The 15,506-nt window shown below is 40.9% G+C and overlaps 1 protein-coding gene across 1 annotated transcript in view; it reads right to left on the bottom strand.

The window, feature by feature from the left end:
• Window positions 1–14,536, bottom strand: part of LOC110494755 (SRSF protein kinase 1) — a 70,838-nt gene extending 56,302 nt beyond the window's left edge. Inside the window, exons 1-2 of the mRNA XM_036950806.1 lie at window positions 14,442–14,536; window positions 13,593–13,647 (exon numbers count right to left, since the gene is read on the bottom strand). Coding sequence (XP_036806701.1) covers window positions 13,593–13,647; window positions 14,442–14,454 — 68 coding nt within the window. The 5' untranslated portion in view covers window positions 14,455–14,536. The remainder of the gene's footprint in view (window positions 1–13,592; window positions 13,648–14,441) is intronic.
• Between the last annotated feature and the right edge of the window lie 970 nt (window positions 14,537–15,506).

The following is a 15,506-nucleotide window of genomic DNA, read 5'->3' as shown; positions in this document are numbered from 1 at the left end:
CTGATATTGCAGGCGAAAACCTGAGGAAAATCAAACCAGGAAGTGCTGTTTTTCCTGAAAGCTCTCTGTTCCATTGGATGACTTGCCTCCATTTAAAGTGATATCAACCAGATTCCTTTTCCTATGGCTTCCTCAAGGTGTCAACAGTCTTTAGACATAGTTTCAGGCTTTTATTTTGAAAAAATGAGCAAGAAAGATATCACGCCAGTGGATAGTGGGGCAGCCATGGTCTCTCCCTCTCCTATTGAAAAAGAGACAGTCCCGGTTGATATAATATTGATTATATATTTTAAAAACAACCTGAGGATTGATTATAAATAACGTTTGACATGTTTCTGTGGACATTACGGATACTATTTGGAATTTGTCTGCGATGTCGTGACCGCTCGAGCCTGTGGATTTCTGAACAGAACGTGCCAAACAAATGGGAGGGATTTTGGATATTTAAAAAAAAACATTTATTGTGTAACTGGGAGTCTCGTGTGAGCAAACAACCGAAGATCAAAGGTAAGCGATCTATTGCTTTTCTGACTTTCGTGACCAATCTACTTGACTGCTAGTGTTTGTAATATTTTGTCTACTGAGAGAGAAGTTCTTACACAAACGCTTGTTATGCTTTCGCCAAAAAGCTGTATTGAAATCTGACACGCCAGGTGGATTAACAACAAGCTAAGCTGTGTTTTGCTATATTGCACTTTTTAGTAATTTAATTAGAATTTGGCGCGCTGCAATTCAGCGGGTGTTGATGAAAATTATCCCGCTAAAGGGATGGATGCGTCAATACGTTAATTTAGAGTTATTTGTGCAAATTTAGTTGAGATACAAACGTTGGGCTATATGTTTAGATGTCTAATACATTCTGAGGCTGCATGATGAGACTAATGAGAAATTGAAAAAAGTTGCATGAAAGACATGAGCTCTGCTTCGTTTCTTGTGCAGGCGGTACACACTTCCATCAGTCGCTCATTACCAATTTAACAAGCACTTGATAATATTCTCACCAGGCCTCGAATTTCCCGGCGGCATCCCCCTTGTCTGGCTGCCAATCACCGCGCTCTGAAGCACCTCTCAATCACATAGCTCTCTCAGATATCGCAATTCTTATTATCAAATGCCTGTCACGTGATCGGGCCCTTCTCACCGTCATCTCAGCTACTTATTTATTTAACTGGGCAAGTCAGTTAAGAACAAATTCTTATTTACAATGACGGCCTAGGAACAGTGGGTTAACTGCCTTGTTCAGGGGCAGAATGACAGATTTGTACCTTGTCAGCTCAGGGATATTCCCTTCCCCAGTTTGGGGAAGTTGGCTGTCTTTGTTAGGAAGAAATGGTCTTGACACAGTTCGCAACGAGCCAGGTGGCCCAAACTGCTGCATATAGCCTGACTCTGTTGCACAGAACGCAAGAGAAGTGACACAATTTCCCTAATTAAAAGAAATTCATGTTAACAGGCAATATTAACTAAATATGCAGGTTTAAAAATATATACTTGTGTATTGATTTTAAGAAAGGCGTTGATGCTTATGTTTAGGTAAACATTGGTGCAACGACAGTGCTTTTTTGGCGAATGCGCTTGTTAAATCCCCCATTTGGCAATGTGGGCTTTGATTCAATGATAAATTAACAGGCACCGCATCGATTATGAGCAACGCAGGACAAGCTAGTTAAACAAGAAATATAATCAACCATGTGTAGTTAACTAGTGATTATGTTAAGATTGTTTTTTTATAAGATATGTTTAATGCTAGCTAGCACCTTACCGTGGCTCCTTGCAGCACTCGCATAACAGGTAGTCAGCCTGCCACGCAGTCTCCTCGCGGAGTGCAATTGGCCATGATCGGTGTCCAAAAATGCCGATTACCGATTGTTATGAAAACTTGAAATCGGCCCTAATTAAATCGGCCATTCCGATTAATCGGTCGACCTCTAGTTGGAGGCGGCTTATGGTAGAGGAATTAACATTCAATTATCAGGCAACAGCTCTGATGCACATTCCTGCAGTCAGCATGCCAATTGCCCGCTTCCTGAAAACTTGAGACATCATGTCATTGTGTTGTGACAAACTTGCACATTTTAGAGTGGCTTTTTATTATCCCCAGCACAAGGTGCACCTGTGGTAATGATCATGCTGTTTTAATCAGTTTCTTGATATACCACACCTGTCAGGTGGATGGAATATCTTGGCAAAGGAGAAATGCTCACTTACAGGGATGTAAACACATTAGTGCACAAAATTGGAGAGAAACACTTTTTTGCGCATATGAAACATTTCTGGGATTGTTTATTTCACTTTACATGTTGCATTTATATTTTTGTCCAGCGTAAATGAGATTTCTGTATTTTAGTTTAAATACATTTGCAAACATTTCTAAAAACATGGTTTTCAATGTGTCATTATGGGGTATTTTGTGTAGATGGGTGAGAATTTCATTTAAGGTTAGTGAGGCAATTCAAATGTGATGACTAAAATGTGACTAAAACAAAATAACATTTAGCTGACTAAAACGGCCCACTGTCATTTTGACAATAACTAGACTAAATCGTTATTTAAATGACAAATGTGACTAAGACTTAATTCTATTTTAGTCTAAAAAAAGCGCCAAAATTAGGCCTAACAGGGATGGAGTCAGAGCCGGCCCTAGATTTTTTGAGGAGAAAGAGAGAACAAGAGACTAGAGGAGAGAGGGATGAGGGCAGAAAGAGAGAGAGAGAGAGAAAGAGGAGGGAGGGGGGGAGGAGCGAGCGGGAGGGTGGGAGGGGAGCAATTGAGAACGAGAGGGATGGGATAATCAAGTCTTACTTAATAAAAACAGTCAAATCTGCCACTCACTTGCACCTCAGGCCGGTGGCCAGCTTGACCACGGTGGTATTGAGAGAGACGATCCAGTCAAGGAGCCACATGGCCCAGGAGACTCTCGGCCAGGCTAACCAAGGAACGGTGCTCTAATCTGGGGCTCGCTCACAACGCCGCTCCCCTCTCCGGCTCTCCTCTTCTCTGTACCACACCAGAACTGAACACACTGCGCTGCCTGCTCAGCTAATATTACTGAGCTACTGAGGTAGGGGGGGGGGGGGTGAGAGAGGAAGAGAGAGAAAGGGAGGGGAGGGTGCGCAGGGAGGGAAGAGAGAGAAAGGGAGGGGAGGGTGAGGAGGGAGCGAAGCGAGCAGGACTCAGACAGACGAATGGGAGGGGGAAAAGAGAGGCAAGTTGTGAGAAATGAGAGAAGAGTGAATGAGAGAGAGGGGGCAAGGTAAGAGGCAAAGGGAGAGAGGGCGAGGTAAGAGGCGAAGGGAGAGAGGAAGAGGTAAGAGGCGAAGGGAGAGAGGGCGAGGTAAGATGCGAAGGGAGAGAGGGCGAGGTAAGAGGCGAAGGGAGAGAGGGCGAGGTAAGATGCGAAGGGAGAGAGGGCGAGGTAAGATGTGAAGCGATGGGTAGAAGATGGGAACGTAAAGAAAGTTGAAGTTGTGTTGTGTAGACCATCTTAGGACAACCAGACAAAGCCTGAGGACGGAAGGCAGCGTCTTTCCCCCTGAGCCCGGGAAAAAAAGTAGGTGTGTGTGTGTGCGCACCGTGTGAGAGACAGTGAGATCTGCAGTATCCCAAAAAGACAGCCAAACAGACTAGGCAGACACGCAGTCCCTCTTCATACTGAAGCTACCAAGACCCTAGGCACTAGTTACAAGGATTGGGATTGGTGTGTGTGTACCATAGTGTTCTCACTTCGGCAGCCTTACGTAACAGAGTCCTCTGAGGGCCGGGGCTCAGCCGTTTGGAGAGCAGCCGCCAACCTAGACACTTTTTCATTTAACCCTCATTTTACCAGGTAAGTTGACTGAGAGCACATTCTCATGTACATCAACGACCTGGGGTATAGTTACAGGGGATGAATGAGCCAATGGGAAGCACACACACGCGCTTTAGAGAGCAAACCCCATCCCCAATCAACTTCACAAGTGTCCTGAAACTAATCCAAGCCTCTCTGGGACCACAAAACTCTGTTCCAGGGGGCGACGCTCCATGATATCTAATGATGCCCGAAGACAACACACCATCTATCTCTGTCGGTCGGTCGGTCGGTCAGTCCTCTACATACAACACAACCCTACAGCTCCACTGGCCTTCAGGCCCTATGAGCACTGCTATCTCCCTCAGAACCCAAAACACCAGAGCAGTTGAGTATGTGTGAGCTGTAGATTCAAGCCGTCTCCCTGAATCTCAAAAGGCAGAGCTCTGGCTAGAGAGCCGTCTCCCTGAATCTCAGAGGCTAGAGGTGTACATAGAGTAGCCAGCCAGGCCCCACTGGTTCGTCATGTGTTTATGCCCTATAAGCTCTATTTTTGTGGCCTCTGGTACATTCTAATGCCTCGACTCCATCTGAAAAGTACAACACTGAGTTCACCTCCCAGATTAGAAAAATGTTGTGGTATTGTGTAGAAAGACATGACTTTTGAATTTAAAAATGACTGAAAATGTATGAATTCAGTGCGTTGGTTATTTTGGATATTGTCTACGTCTAGATGATCATGGTTGTGTTTCCCAAAAGCATTGTCCCATTCAGATCATTTAGTTTCAGTGGAATTAACATATGCACCAAAGATCTTAGTACTGCCATGTTTTAGGGAAATCCAACCACGGGCTATTTTCTAACTAAGATAACATTAAAACACTTAACTTGTCTTCTCTTGAGATTAACCCCTAGAGAGTCTATTTCCTTAGCCCCTCAGAAATCTAATTAGCATAATAATACTAAATCCACATCTGCCAGTTTAAGCTACATCCGCCGATGTTCCCCTTCCAACATCTGAGGTGAAAGGTGACAGAGCTAAAGCGAAGTTTGTCAGACCGTGAGAGATCACGAATAAAACGTCTGTAGCGTCCAAACGGTTTGGGCCTAGAAACTATTACGACCCATCAGCGTCACGGGACTAGTCTGAAGTCGGTACATCCGATCTGCTATCAGTACCATCCAAACGGTTTGGGCCTAGAAACTATTACGACCCATCAGCGTCACGGGACTAGTCTGAAGTCGGTATATCCGATCTGCTATCAGTACCATCCAAACGGTTTGGGTTACACACTAATATGGAGAGTCTCACACAAACGTGTAAATGTCGGTTGTTTTGTTCTAGGACACCCACAAGCCTCACAAGACTAGTCTGAAGGTAGCTGGGTACCAGTTGAACACATTCATGGAAGTATATATGGGAGATAATATAGTGCTTAAAATAGGAGGTTAAATACATTTGGGGAAATGGTTTCCGGATCTTTCTTATACATCTCAGATATAGGACAGACAAAACTTCATTTAGATTTTTGGGGGGACAGTCCGTTTATCCATGTATGATGCTGTTTTTCAATGCATTTATGAGCTAGACGCATTAAGGTCAAAATCAATGTTTCATCAAATAATTGTTTTATACCTTAAAACTACAAATCAAATAGTCATACCAAGGATCATTTAGCTATCTTAAAACAATTCCATATGTTATGTTAGTAGAAACCCGCTCCCCTGGCTTAGACTCTAAGGTTTTAGTCTTATTTACACGTTTACTGCAAGATATGAAATGCCACAATCTTTGTTTTTCAAATTATGTATTTTATTAAAACAGAAAAATTAAGTAAATAGCCCACATTCTAAAAATAAATTGATCGTTTTCTTTTTCCAGGTTTCCATTCTTACCAATTTGTACTCACTCTCTAAATACGAAGTGGAAAATGTAGCTGGCTAAAAAAAATGTGTAAGCAGCTGATTAGCCGGCGCTAATGAAAACACTGGTGTATGTATGGGGGGGGGGGGGGCACAATGGGGACAGGCTGAAGACAGATGTGTCTCTAATGAAAAGGCTCTTGGCCGTTAACCCTGTAGTGATAGCAGCCAGAAGTTCCCTCCAGACACAGGAGGTATTCAGTGATAAGAATGACTATCGTCATGGGAACACCACTGTCATCAGGAACAATGTCAACGGTCGTTTAAATATATTCATTATTTCATTAATGATCAGTAACAGCAGCACTCAGGACTGGCGACTTATCTACTACCCCGGAGGTATATAATCACACACACACACACACACACGTCCATATTATGGCAAGAACAGCTCAAATAAGCAAAGAGAAACGACAGTCCATTACATTTAGACAATTTCAATAATTTTGAAAGTTTCTTCAAGTGCAGTCTCAAAAACCATCAACGTCACACCTTGATCCGTTTCACCTGTCTTTGTGCTTGTCTCCTCCCATCTTCCCCATTATCCGTGTCTTTGTGACTCCGTGTGGGTGAACGGATGATCTCCGCGTGTGTGGTTCCCACCGTGAAGCAGGAGGTGTGATGGTGTGGGGGTGCTATGTTGGTGACACTGTCTGTGAGTTACTTAGAATTCAAGGCACACTTAACCAGCATGGCTACCACAGCATTCTGCAGCGATACGCCATCCCATCTGGTTTGCACTTAGTGGGACTATAATTAGTTTTTCAACAGGACAATGACCCAAAACACCTCCAGGCTGTGTAAGGGCTATTTGACCAAGGAGAGTGATGGAGTGCGGCATCAGATGACCTGGCCTCCACAATCACCTGACCTCAACCCAATTGAGATGGTTTGGGATGAGTTGGACCGCCGAGTGAAGGAAAAGCAGCCACAAGTGCTCAGTATATGTGGGAACTTCTTTTTTTATTCTTTACTTAACCTTTATTTAAGTAGGCAAGTCGGTTAAGAACAAATTCTTATTTATAACGACGGCCTACCAAAAGGCAAAAGGCCTCCTGCGGGGAGGGGGCCTGGGATTTTAAAAAAATATTTAAAATATATACCATATAAATATAGGACATAACACCCATCACAACAAGAGAGAGACAACACTACATAAAGACAGACCTAAGACAACAAGGCAGCAAAACATGACAACGTGGTAGTAACTAGAGGTCGACCGATTAATTAGGGTCGAATTCAAGCTTTCATAACAACCGGTATTTTTGGATGCCGATTATGGCAGATTACATTGCACTCCACGAGGACACTGCGTGGCAGGCTAACCACCTGTTAGCGCAGCAAGGAGCCAAGGTAAGTTGCTATCTAGCATTAAACGTATCTTAGAAAAAACAATCAATCTTAACATAATCACTAGTACCCTTTTGTGACTAGGGGGCAGTATTTTCATTTTTGGAAAAATAACGTACCTAAAGTAAACAGGATATTTTGTCAGGACACGATGCTAGAATATGCATATAATTGCCTCGTGTTTTGAAAGCTCTGCGTTCCAATGCGTCCCTATTGAGCAGTGAATAAGCTATCAACCAGATTACTTTTTCTACGTATTCCCCAAGGTGTCTACAGCATTGTGATGTAGTTTTACGCATTTATGTTGAAGAACACCCGTAAGCGGCTACATTGTGTAAGTGGTCACCTGATGACTCTGAGTGACTCTTGCGTAAAATACAGAGGTAGCCATTTTTCCTTTCGCTCCTACTGAAAAAACAATTGTCCCGGTGGATATATTATCGAATAGATATTAGAAAAACACCTTGAGGATTGATTATAAACAACGCTTGCCATATTTCTGTCGATATTATGGAGCTAATTTGGAATATTTTTCTGCATTTTCGTGACCGTAATTTCCGGTCGATTTCTCAGCCAAACGTGAAGAACAAAAGGAGCTATTTCGCCTACAAAAATAATATTTTTGGAAAAAATGAACATTGGCTATTTAACTGGGAGTCTCATGAGTGAAAACATCCGAAGCTCATCAAAGGTAAACGATTTAATTTGATTGCTTTTCTGATTTCCGTGACCAAGTTAGCTGCTGCCAGCTGGACAAAATGCTATGCTAGGCTATCGATAAACTTACACAAATGCTTGTCTAGCTTTGGCTGTAAAGCATATTTTGAAAATCTGAGATGACAGGGTGATTAACAAAAGGCTAAGCTGTGTCTCAATATATTTCACTTGTGATATAGGAATATTTTCTAGGAATATTTATGTCCGTTGCATTATGCTAATTAGTGTCAGTCGATGAGTACGCTCCCGCATGCGGGATGGGGAGTCACTAGAGGTTAACCGCGGTGCTTGTTAATTTATCATCACACCAAACAGGTGATGATTTAACAAGCGCATTCGCAAAAAAAAGCACCGTCGTTGCACCAATGTGTACCCAACCATAAACATCAAAGCCTTTCTTAAAATCAATACACAAGTATATATTTTTAACCTGCATATCAAGTTAAAAGAAATTCATGTTAGCAGGCAATATTAACTAGGGAAATGGTCACTTCTCTTGCGTTCTGTGCAAGCAGAGTCAGGGTATATGCAGCAGTTTGGGCAGCCTTGCTCGTTGCGAACTGTGTGAAGACCATTTCTTCCTAACAAAAAATGTAATTAATTTGCCAGAATTGTACATAATTATGACAGAACATTGAAGGTTGTGCAATGTAACAGCAATATTTAGACTTATGGATGCCACCCGTTAGATAAAATACGGAACGGTTCCGTATTTCACTGAAAGAATAAACGTTTTGTTTTCGAAATGATAGTTTCCGGATTTGACCATATTAAATGACCTAAGGCTCGTATTTCTTTGTGTCTATTATATTATAATTAAGTCTATGATTTGATATTTGATAGAGCAGTCTGACTGAGCGGTGGTATGCAGAAGCAGGCTTGTAGCATTCATTCATCCTGCGTTTGCCAGCAGCTCTAAGCAATGCTTGAAGCAGCGCTGTTTGACTTCAAGCCTATCAACTCCCGAGATTAGGCTGGCAATACTATATTGCCTATAAGAACATCCAATAGTCAAATATATATGAAATACAAATGGTATAGAGAGAAAGTCCTATAATAAGTACAACCAAAAACTTCTTAACTGGGAACCACCAGCTTTCATATGTTCTCATGTCCTGAGCAAGGAACTTAACCTCTCATGGGTAGGGGAAGGCATTCGGAATTTTGGATGAAAAGCATGCCCAAATTAAAACGCCTGCTACTAAGGCCCAGAAATTATGATATGCATATAACTGGTAGATTTGGATAGAAAACACTCTAAAGTTTCCAAAACTGTTAAAATAGTGTCTGTGAATATAACAGAACTGATTTAGCAGGTGAAAACCCGAGAAAAATCAATTCAGGAAGTAGTTTTTTTTGTGGTAGTTTTCTACTCAATGCCATTACAGTATCCATTGACTTAGGACTCCATTCGCAGTTCCTATGCCTTCCACTAGATGTCAATAGTCTTTAGAAATCGTTTCAGGCTTGTATTCTTATAAATGAGGGAGTAACACCAGTCTGAACGAGTGGACCCTACCGTGTCGCAGAGCTTTTTCATGCGCATGTGCATTTCTTGTTTACCTTTTATATTGACAACGTTATTGTCCGGTTGAAATATTATTGATCATTTAGGCTAAAAAACAACCTGAGGTTTGAATACAAACATCATTTGACATGTTTCTATGAACTTTACGGATACAATTTGGATTTTATGTCTGATTGTTTTGACTGCGTTTGAGCCTGTGGATTACTGAAGAAAACGCGCTAACAAAACGGAGGTTTTTGAATATAAAAGGACTTCATCGAACAAAAGGAACATTTACTGAGTAAATTAATGTCTTCTGATTGCCACCATATGAAGATCATCAAAGGTAAGGGATTCATTTTCTCTATTTCTGAGTTTTGTAACACTTCTGCTTGGCTGGTTACTGTTTGTAATAATTTGTCAACTGGGCTATGTTCTGGGCTAGGTACGCTTTCGCCGATAAGCATTTTATAAATATGACACTGTGGTTGGTTTAACAAGAAGTTCATCTTTAAACCTATGTACAGTGCCTTGCGAAAGTATTCGGCCCCCTTGAACTTTGCGACCTTTTGCCACATTTCAGGCTTCAAACATAAAGATATAAAACTGTATTTTTTTGTGAAGAATCAACAACAAGTGGGACACAATCGTGAAGTGGAACGACATTTATTGGATATTTCAAACTTTTTTAACAAATCAAAAACTGAAAAATTGGGCGTGCAAAATTATTCAGCCCCTTTACTTTCAGTGCAGCAAACTCTCTCCAGAAGTTCAGTGAGGATCTCTGAATGATCCAATGTTGACCTAAATGACTAATGATAATAAATACAATCCACCTGTGTGTAATCAAGTCTCCGTATAAATGCACCTGCACTGTGATAGTCTCAGAGGTCTGTTAAAAGCGCAGAGAGCATCATGAAGAACAAGGAACACACCAGGCAGGTCCGAGATACTGTTGTGAAGAAGTTTAAAGCCGGATTTGGATACAAAAAGATGTCCCAAGCTTTAAACATCCCAAGGAGCACTGTGCAAGCGATAATATTGAAATGGAAGGAGTATCAGACCACTGCAAATCTACCAAGACCTGGCCGTCCCTCTATACTTTCAGCTCATACAAGGAGAAGACTGATCAGAGATGCAGCCAAGAGGCCCATGATCACTCTGGATGAACTGCAGAGATCTACAGCTGAGGTGGGAGACTCTGTCCATAGGACAACAATCAGTCGTATATTGCACAAATCTGGCCTTTATGGAAGAGTGGCAAGAAGAAAGCCATTTCTTAAAGACATCCATAAAAAGTGTTGTTTAAAGTTTGCCACAAGCCACCTGGGAGACACACCAAACATGTGGAAGAAGGTGCTCTGGTCAGATGAAACCAAAATTGAACTTTTTGGCAACAATGCAAAACGTTATGTTTGGCGTAAAAGCAACACAGCTGAACACACCATCCCCACTGTCAAACATGGTGGTGGCAGCATCATGGTTTGGGCCTGCTTTTCTTCAGCAGGGACAGGGAAGATGGTTAAAATTGATGGGAAGATGGATGGAGCCAAATACAGGACCATTCTGGAAGAAAATCTGATGGAGTCTGCAAAAGACCTGAGACTGGGACGAAGATTTGTCTTCCAACAAGACAATGATGCAAAACATAAAGCAAAATCTACAATGGAATGGTTCAAAAATAAACATATCCAGGTGTTAGAATGGCCAAGTCAAAGTCCAGACCTGAATCCAATCGAGAATCTGTGGAAAGAACTGAAAACTGCTGTTCACAAATGCTCTCCATCCAACCTCACTGAGCTCGAGCTGTTTTGCAAGGAGGAATGGAAAAAAAATTCAGTCTCTCGATGTGCAAAACTGATAGAGACATACCCCAAGCGACTTACAGCTGTAATCGCAGCAAAAGGTGGCGCTACAAAGTATTAACTTAAGGGGGCTGAATAATTTTGCACGCCCAATTTTTCAGTTTTTGATTTGTTAAAAAAGTTTGAAATATCCAATAAATGTTGTTCCACTTCATGATTGTGTCCCACTTGTTGTTGATTCTTCACAAAAAAATACAGTTTTATATCTTTATGTTTGAAGCCTGAAATGTGGCAAAAGGTCGCAAAGTTCAAGGGGGCCGAATACTTTCGCAAGGCACTGTAAAATATGTTTTGTTTTCTGAATTTTTATAATGAGTATTTCTGTAATTGACTTTGCCGCTCTGAAATCTCACTGGCTGTTGGCCAGATGGGACGCTAGCGTCCCACATACCCTAGAGAGGTTAAACGTTATCTTTTTTTACATGACACATACTGCACTTTTACTTCTCCAACACTGTGTTTTTGCATTATTTAAACAAAAAAATTGAACATGTTTCATTATTTATTTGAGACTAAATTGATTTCTATTTATGTATTACATTAAGTTAAAATAAAAGTGTTCATTCAGTATTGTTGTAATCATCATTATTACAAAACATATAAAAATATGCCGATTAATAGGTATAGGCTTGTTTTGGTCCTCCAATAATCGGTATCGTTGTTGAAAAATCATGATCGGTCAACCTCTAGTAGCAACTCAATAACATGGTACAAATATTGGGCAAAGTCAACAGCACAAAGGTCAAGAAGGTAGAGACAATAATACATCATACAAAGCAGCTACAACAGTCAGTAAAACTGTTCAAGACTGTTGGAAAAGCATTCCTCATGAAGCTGATTGAGAGAATAGCAAGAGCTTGCAAAGCTGTCAACCATGCAAAGGGTGGCTGCTTTGAAGAATCTCAAATATAAAATATTTTGATTTGTTGTTTTAACACTTTTTTGGTTACTACATGATTCCATATGTGCTATTTCATAGTGTTGATGTCTTCACTAATATTCCATAATGTAGAAAATACTATAAATAAAGAAAAACCCTTGAATGAGAAGGTGTGTCCAAACTTTTGACTGGTACTGTATATTTATGAGAAAAAATACATTTGAAAAAAAAACACTAACAAGATTTTAACCTCTATAAAGCATACTTTTACATTTGAATGATGTCTATAATTATACCTAACACTTGCTTGTGCCTAACCGGGTGGAAATTGCTGAGTGAGACATACAAACTAACATGAAACATAGATTAAACTGAGTGTTTATTTATTCAGCTTTGAAATGATTCCCTCCAAAGAAATGACACTTCCTGAATGTGTCGTCATTGTCGGAAGGGGTTGTTTTCTTACGGGAGAATTACAAACTAACAGGGTGGATAGGGATATCAGGGACACAGAAAATCTTCATAAAAATAAGAATAAATATAATACGTTTTGACAAGACAAGGGACATAAAATGAATAAAGATATACATATTTTAGGCTTAAATTTCTCATGGAAGCTGATGAATACTACCCAGGGAAAAACACCAGACATCCGCTGAAATAAAGTGTTCATAAGGCATAAAATTACCTTTCAAGAACCACATTTTACACTAAATAAGAAGAAATATGTCCTGGGGACGGAAAAGGCACCGCGTGGTAGGAATGACAACCACACAACATCAGGATGAGGAATGCAATGCTTTTTAAAAAATGTTTTAACTAACACCAGGCAGCTACCAATTTTGCTCTGCCCTGATGTACCCCTGATGTACCCCCTCATGTGCATTTTACCAGTAGGCCTATGGTCTCATGTGTCTTCTCAATTACCCCATTTGGATAGGCTAAATACCCCCAGGGGTCCCATTACACCTGGTTGGGAACCACTGTACTATATGACAAAAAGTATGTGGACACCTGCTTGTCGAACAACTCATTCACAAATCATGGACATTAATATGAAGTTGCTCCTGTGAAGATTGCATGGCTGTATGTTTGATTATATACAACTTTCAACAACGGTTGAGGCTGAAATAGCCAAATCTACTAATTTGAAGGGGAGGCCACATACTTTTACATATAAAAAGTATATATAGTCATCAATCAAACATATTTATAATTCCTATTTTACATCAGCAGATGTCAAAGTGCTATACAGAAATATAGTGTACATAAATGATTGCTTTATCTAATGTTCACCAGTTCCATGTCTGGACTGTCATGGCAGTGCATGACTGCCCGCGTGCTGCCCAGCTGACCCTACACTTTCAAATCAGTTATGCACAGCCTTTACAAAAAAAGATGAATGCTTTGAATCTGCCGTGGACTGTGGTATTTTGAACGCAGTAATTGGAGAATAACTGCAGTTATACTGCACTCTTGACTGCAATATTTTTTTTCGTAAGGGAGAGAAGCACTCGACAGTTCATATGGCTAACCAACAAAAGTTACTAGCTAGGTACTCACTTTTTGCCGGGTTTCTTAGTCTTTGTCCTTTTCTTCCTCGCCTGCAGTGCAAGAACTGTCACGGGGATAGATGACAAAATACCATTTAATTCAGGAGAACCCCCACTTTCATGAAAATATTAGTTAGCTAGCAGGCGGTGTATCGAGCTAGCTAGTTACATATAATATTGATCGCAGGCTATAGCCAAAACACCAGTGAGACTTTTTGCATAGCGAAAACCAGGGATACAAAGTGGTTGCATAAATTACAAGTGTGGAGGTAACTAAAATAGCAGCACATATACTGATAACTATCGCTAGCGATAACGGCAGTTGCTAAAAATGGACAGACTAGTTATAGTTAACAGATGGGTTTTGTTTATTCAATTACACAAACGAGTTTAATAATTTGTTTATAAACGTCAGAAATCAGGATGAAGCAAACTGAGATGGTCGACGTTGATTTGGACTCATGCTGAAAACACCAGGGCACGCCTGACGCCCAAACCGATATTTATTTCCAGAATGTAGTTATACAATCTGAGTATGGGTGATGTTAAAGCAGTGGTTAGTTTTAGTTTTGCTAGTCTGTTTAAGCGTCAGCGGTGTCCTTAGCCCCCCCCCCACTCAAGCACTGTGCAAATTAGCAATGCTAGCTAGCTTTTACAGCTCATTTTAGTTAGCATGTGGTGGCTAGCCAGCTACAACGCGTGGTTCGCTATTGTTCAGTTTAGCAAAAACTGCTCGGCCTTGACAACACCTTTAATAACAGTCATATGTCCAAAATCAACAGTCTCAGTATGTTGGCGTATTACTGTGCGAATTCACTGATACTATTCATTTAGCATCCCTATTCTTTGGGCAGGTTACCTTTCCTTTCCATGCTGTAAGCGAGGCGGCTGGAGTTCAGCAGTAGGTTTTTAGTGTAGCAGTCTGCGCATGCGTACTTTCACAAGGAAAAGTTCTACTAACTTTCACTATTGGCCACGCCCACCTATTGTCCTTGCCCCTTGGTAGACCTCTTTAAACAAAATAATAATTTATGTCAAATATATCCTATTAGAAAATAAATGTGTTTAGGGATCATATTGCTTTATGATTATATCGAATCGTATTACCTGAATAAACCGTAGTATTGGTTCACTTGCCCCAAAAATCGATAATCATTAATCAACCAGATGTGGCCTACTGTAGGCCAAGTCTAGGTCTACTTTATTTGTAACAGAAGTTTGTCATGCATTTGATCTATTCTGTACATTTTCCACACGCCTTCGTGGCATGCAGGTTGGATGATGCACTGTCAAGTGCCAACCTGACCAACACCAGTCTAGTAGCTGCACCTAGTGGTACCAGTATGCACACACACAGATCAGTACAAGTATAGATTCTTAAATGGCTCGTTTCCCCTGTTCATCTGAGGTAAAAGTGTTACTTTCCTACTATATATGTCAGGGGAGGGGGAACATGTCGTTGTCGCTAACAATGACCAGGAAAATCGTAAGTGACTTGCTTCAGCTAGTTTCATCTTGATAACAGTAGTGAGGGTAAGTTAGTACGGTCAGGTACGGCATCCCGTCAAAATCAATCCTGGGGATACGCCGTACCGGTAAAACGTGAGCCTATTACAATCAATGCAACATTACTAATAAACTATAGGCTATTATACCATTATTTATGTCAACCGCATGAAACATTTACGAATTGACTGGAAACCGGGTGATATATGCTACAAATTGTGTTGCGGTTTCAGGAGATGAGTGGTGGAGACGCTCCAGCTAAAGGCAAGATCAGTGGCCGAGAACGAGGCGCGCGTGGACCGTGGATGCATCAATTCCGGCTACAAGTGTAGGCAATCGCATAATGTCATTACAATGTCTCTTTCCATTCATCAAATTGCGGATGCGCAAGTGCTCTGTTGGGGTTAGGATGCTGAAA

The sequence above is a fragment of the Oncorhynchus mykiss genome, chromosome 17, assembly GCF_013265735.2.
Source record: "Oncorhynchus mykiss isolate Arlee chromosome 17, USDA_OmykA_1.1, whole genome shotgun sequence".
NCBI lineage: Eukaryota > Metazoa > Chordata > Actinopteri > Salmoniformes > Salmonidae > Oncorhynchus > Oncorhynchus mykiss.
The sequence above is the reverse complement of the archived record's forward strand: the minus strand, read 5'-3'. Positions and strand labels throughout refer to the sequence as shown.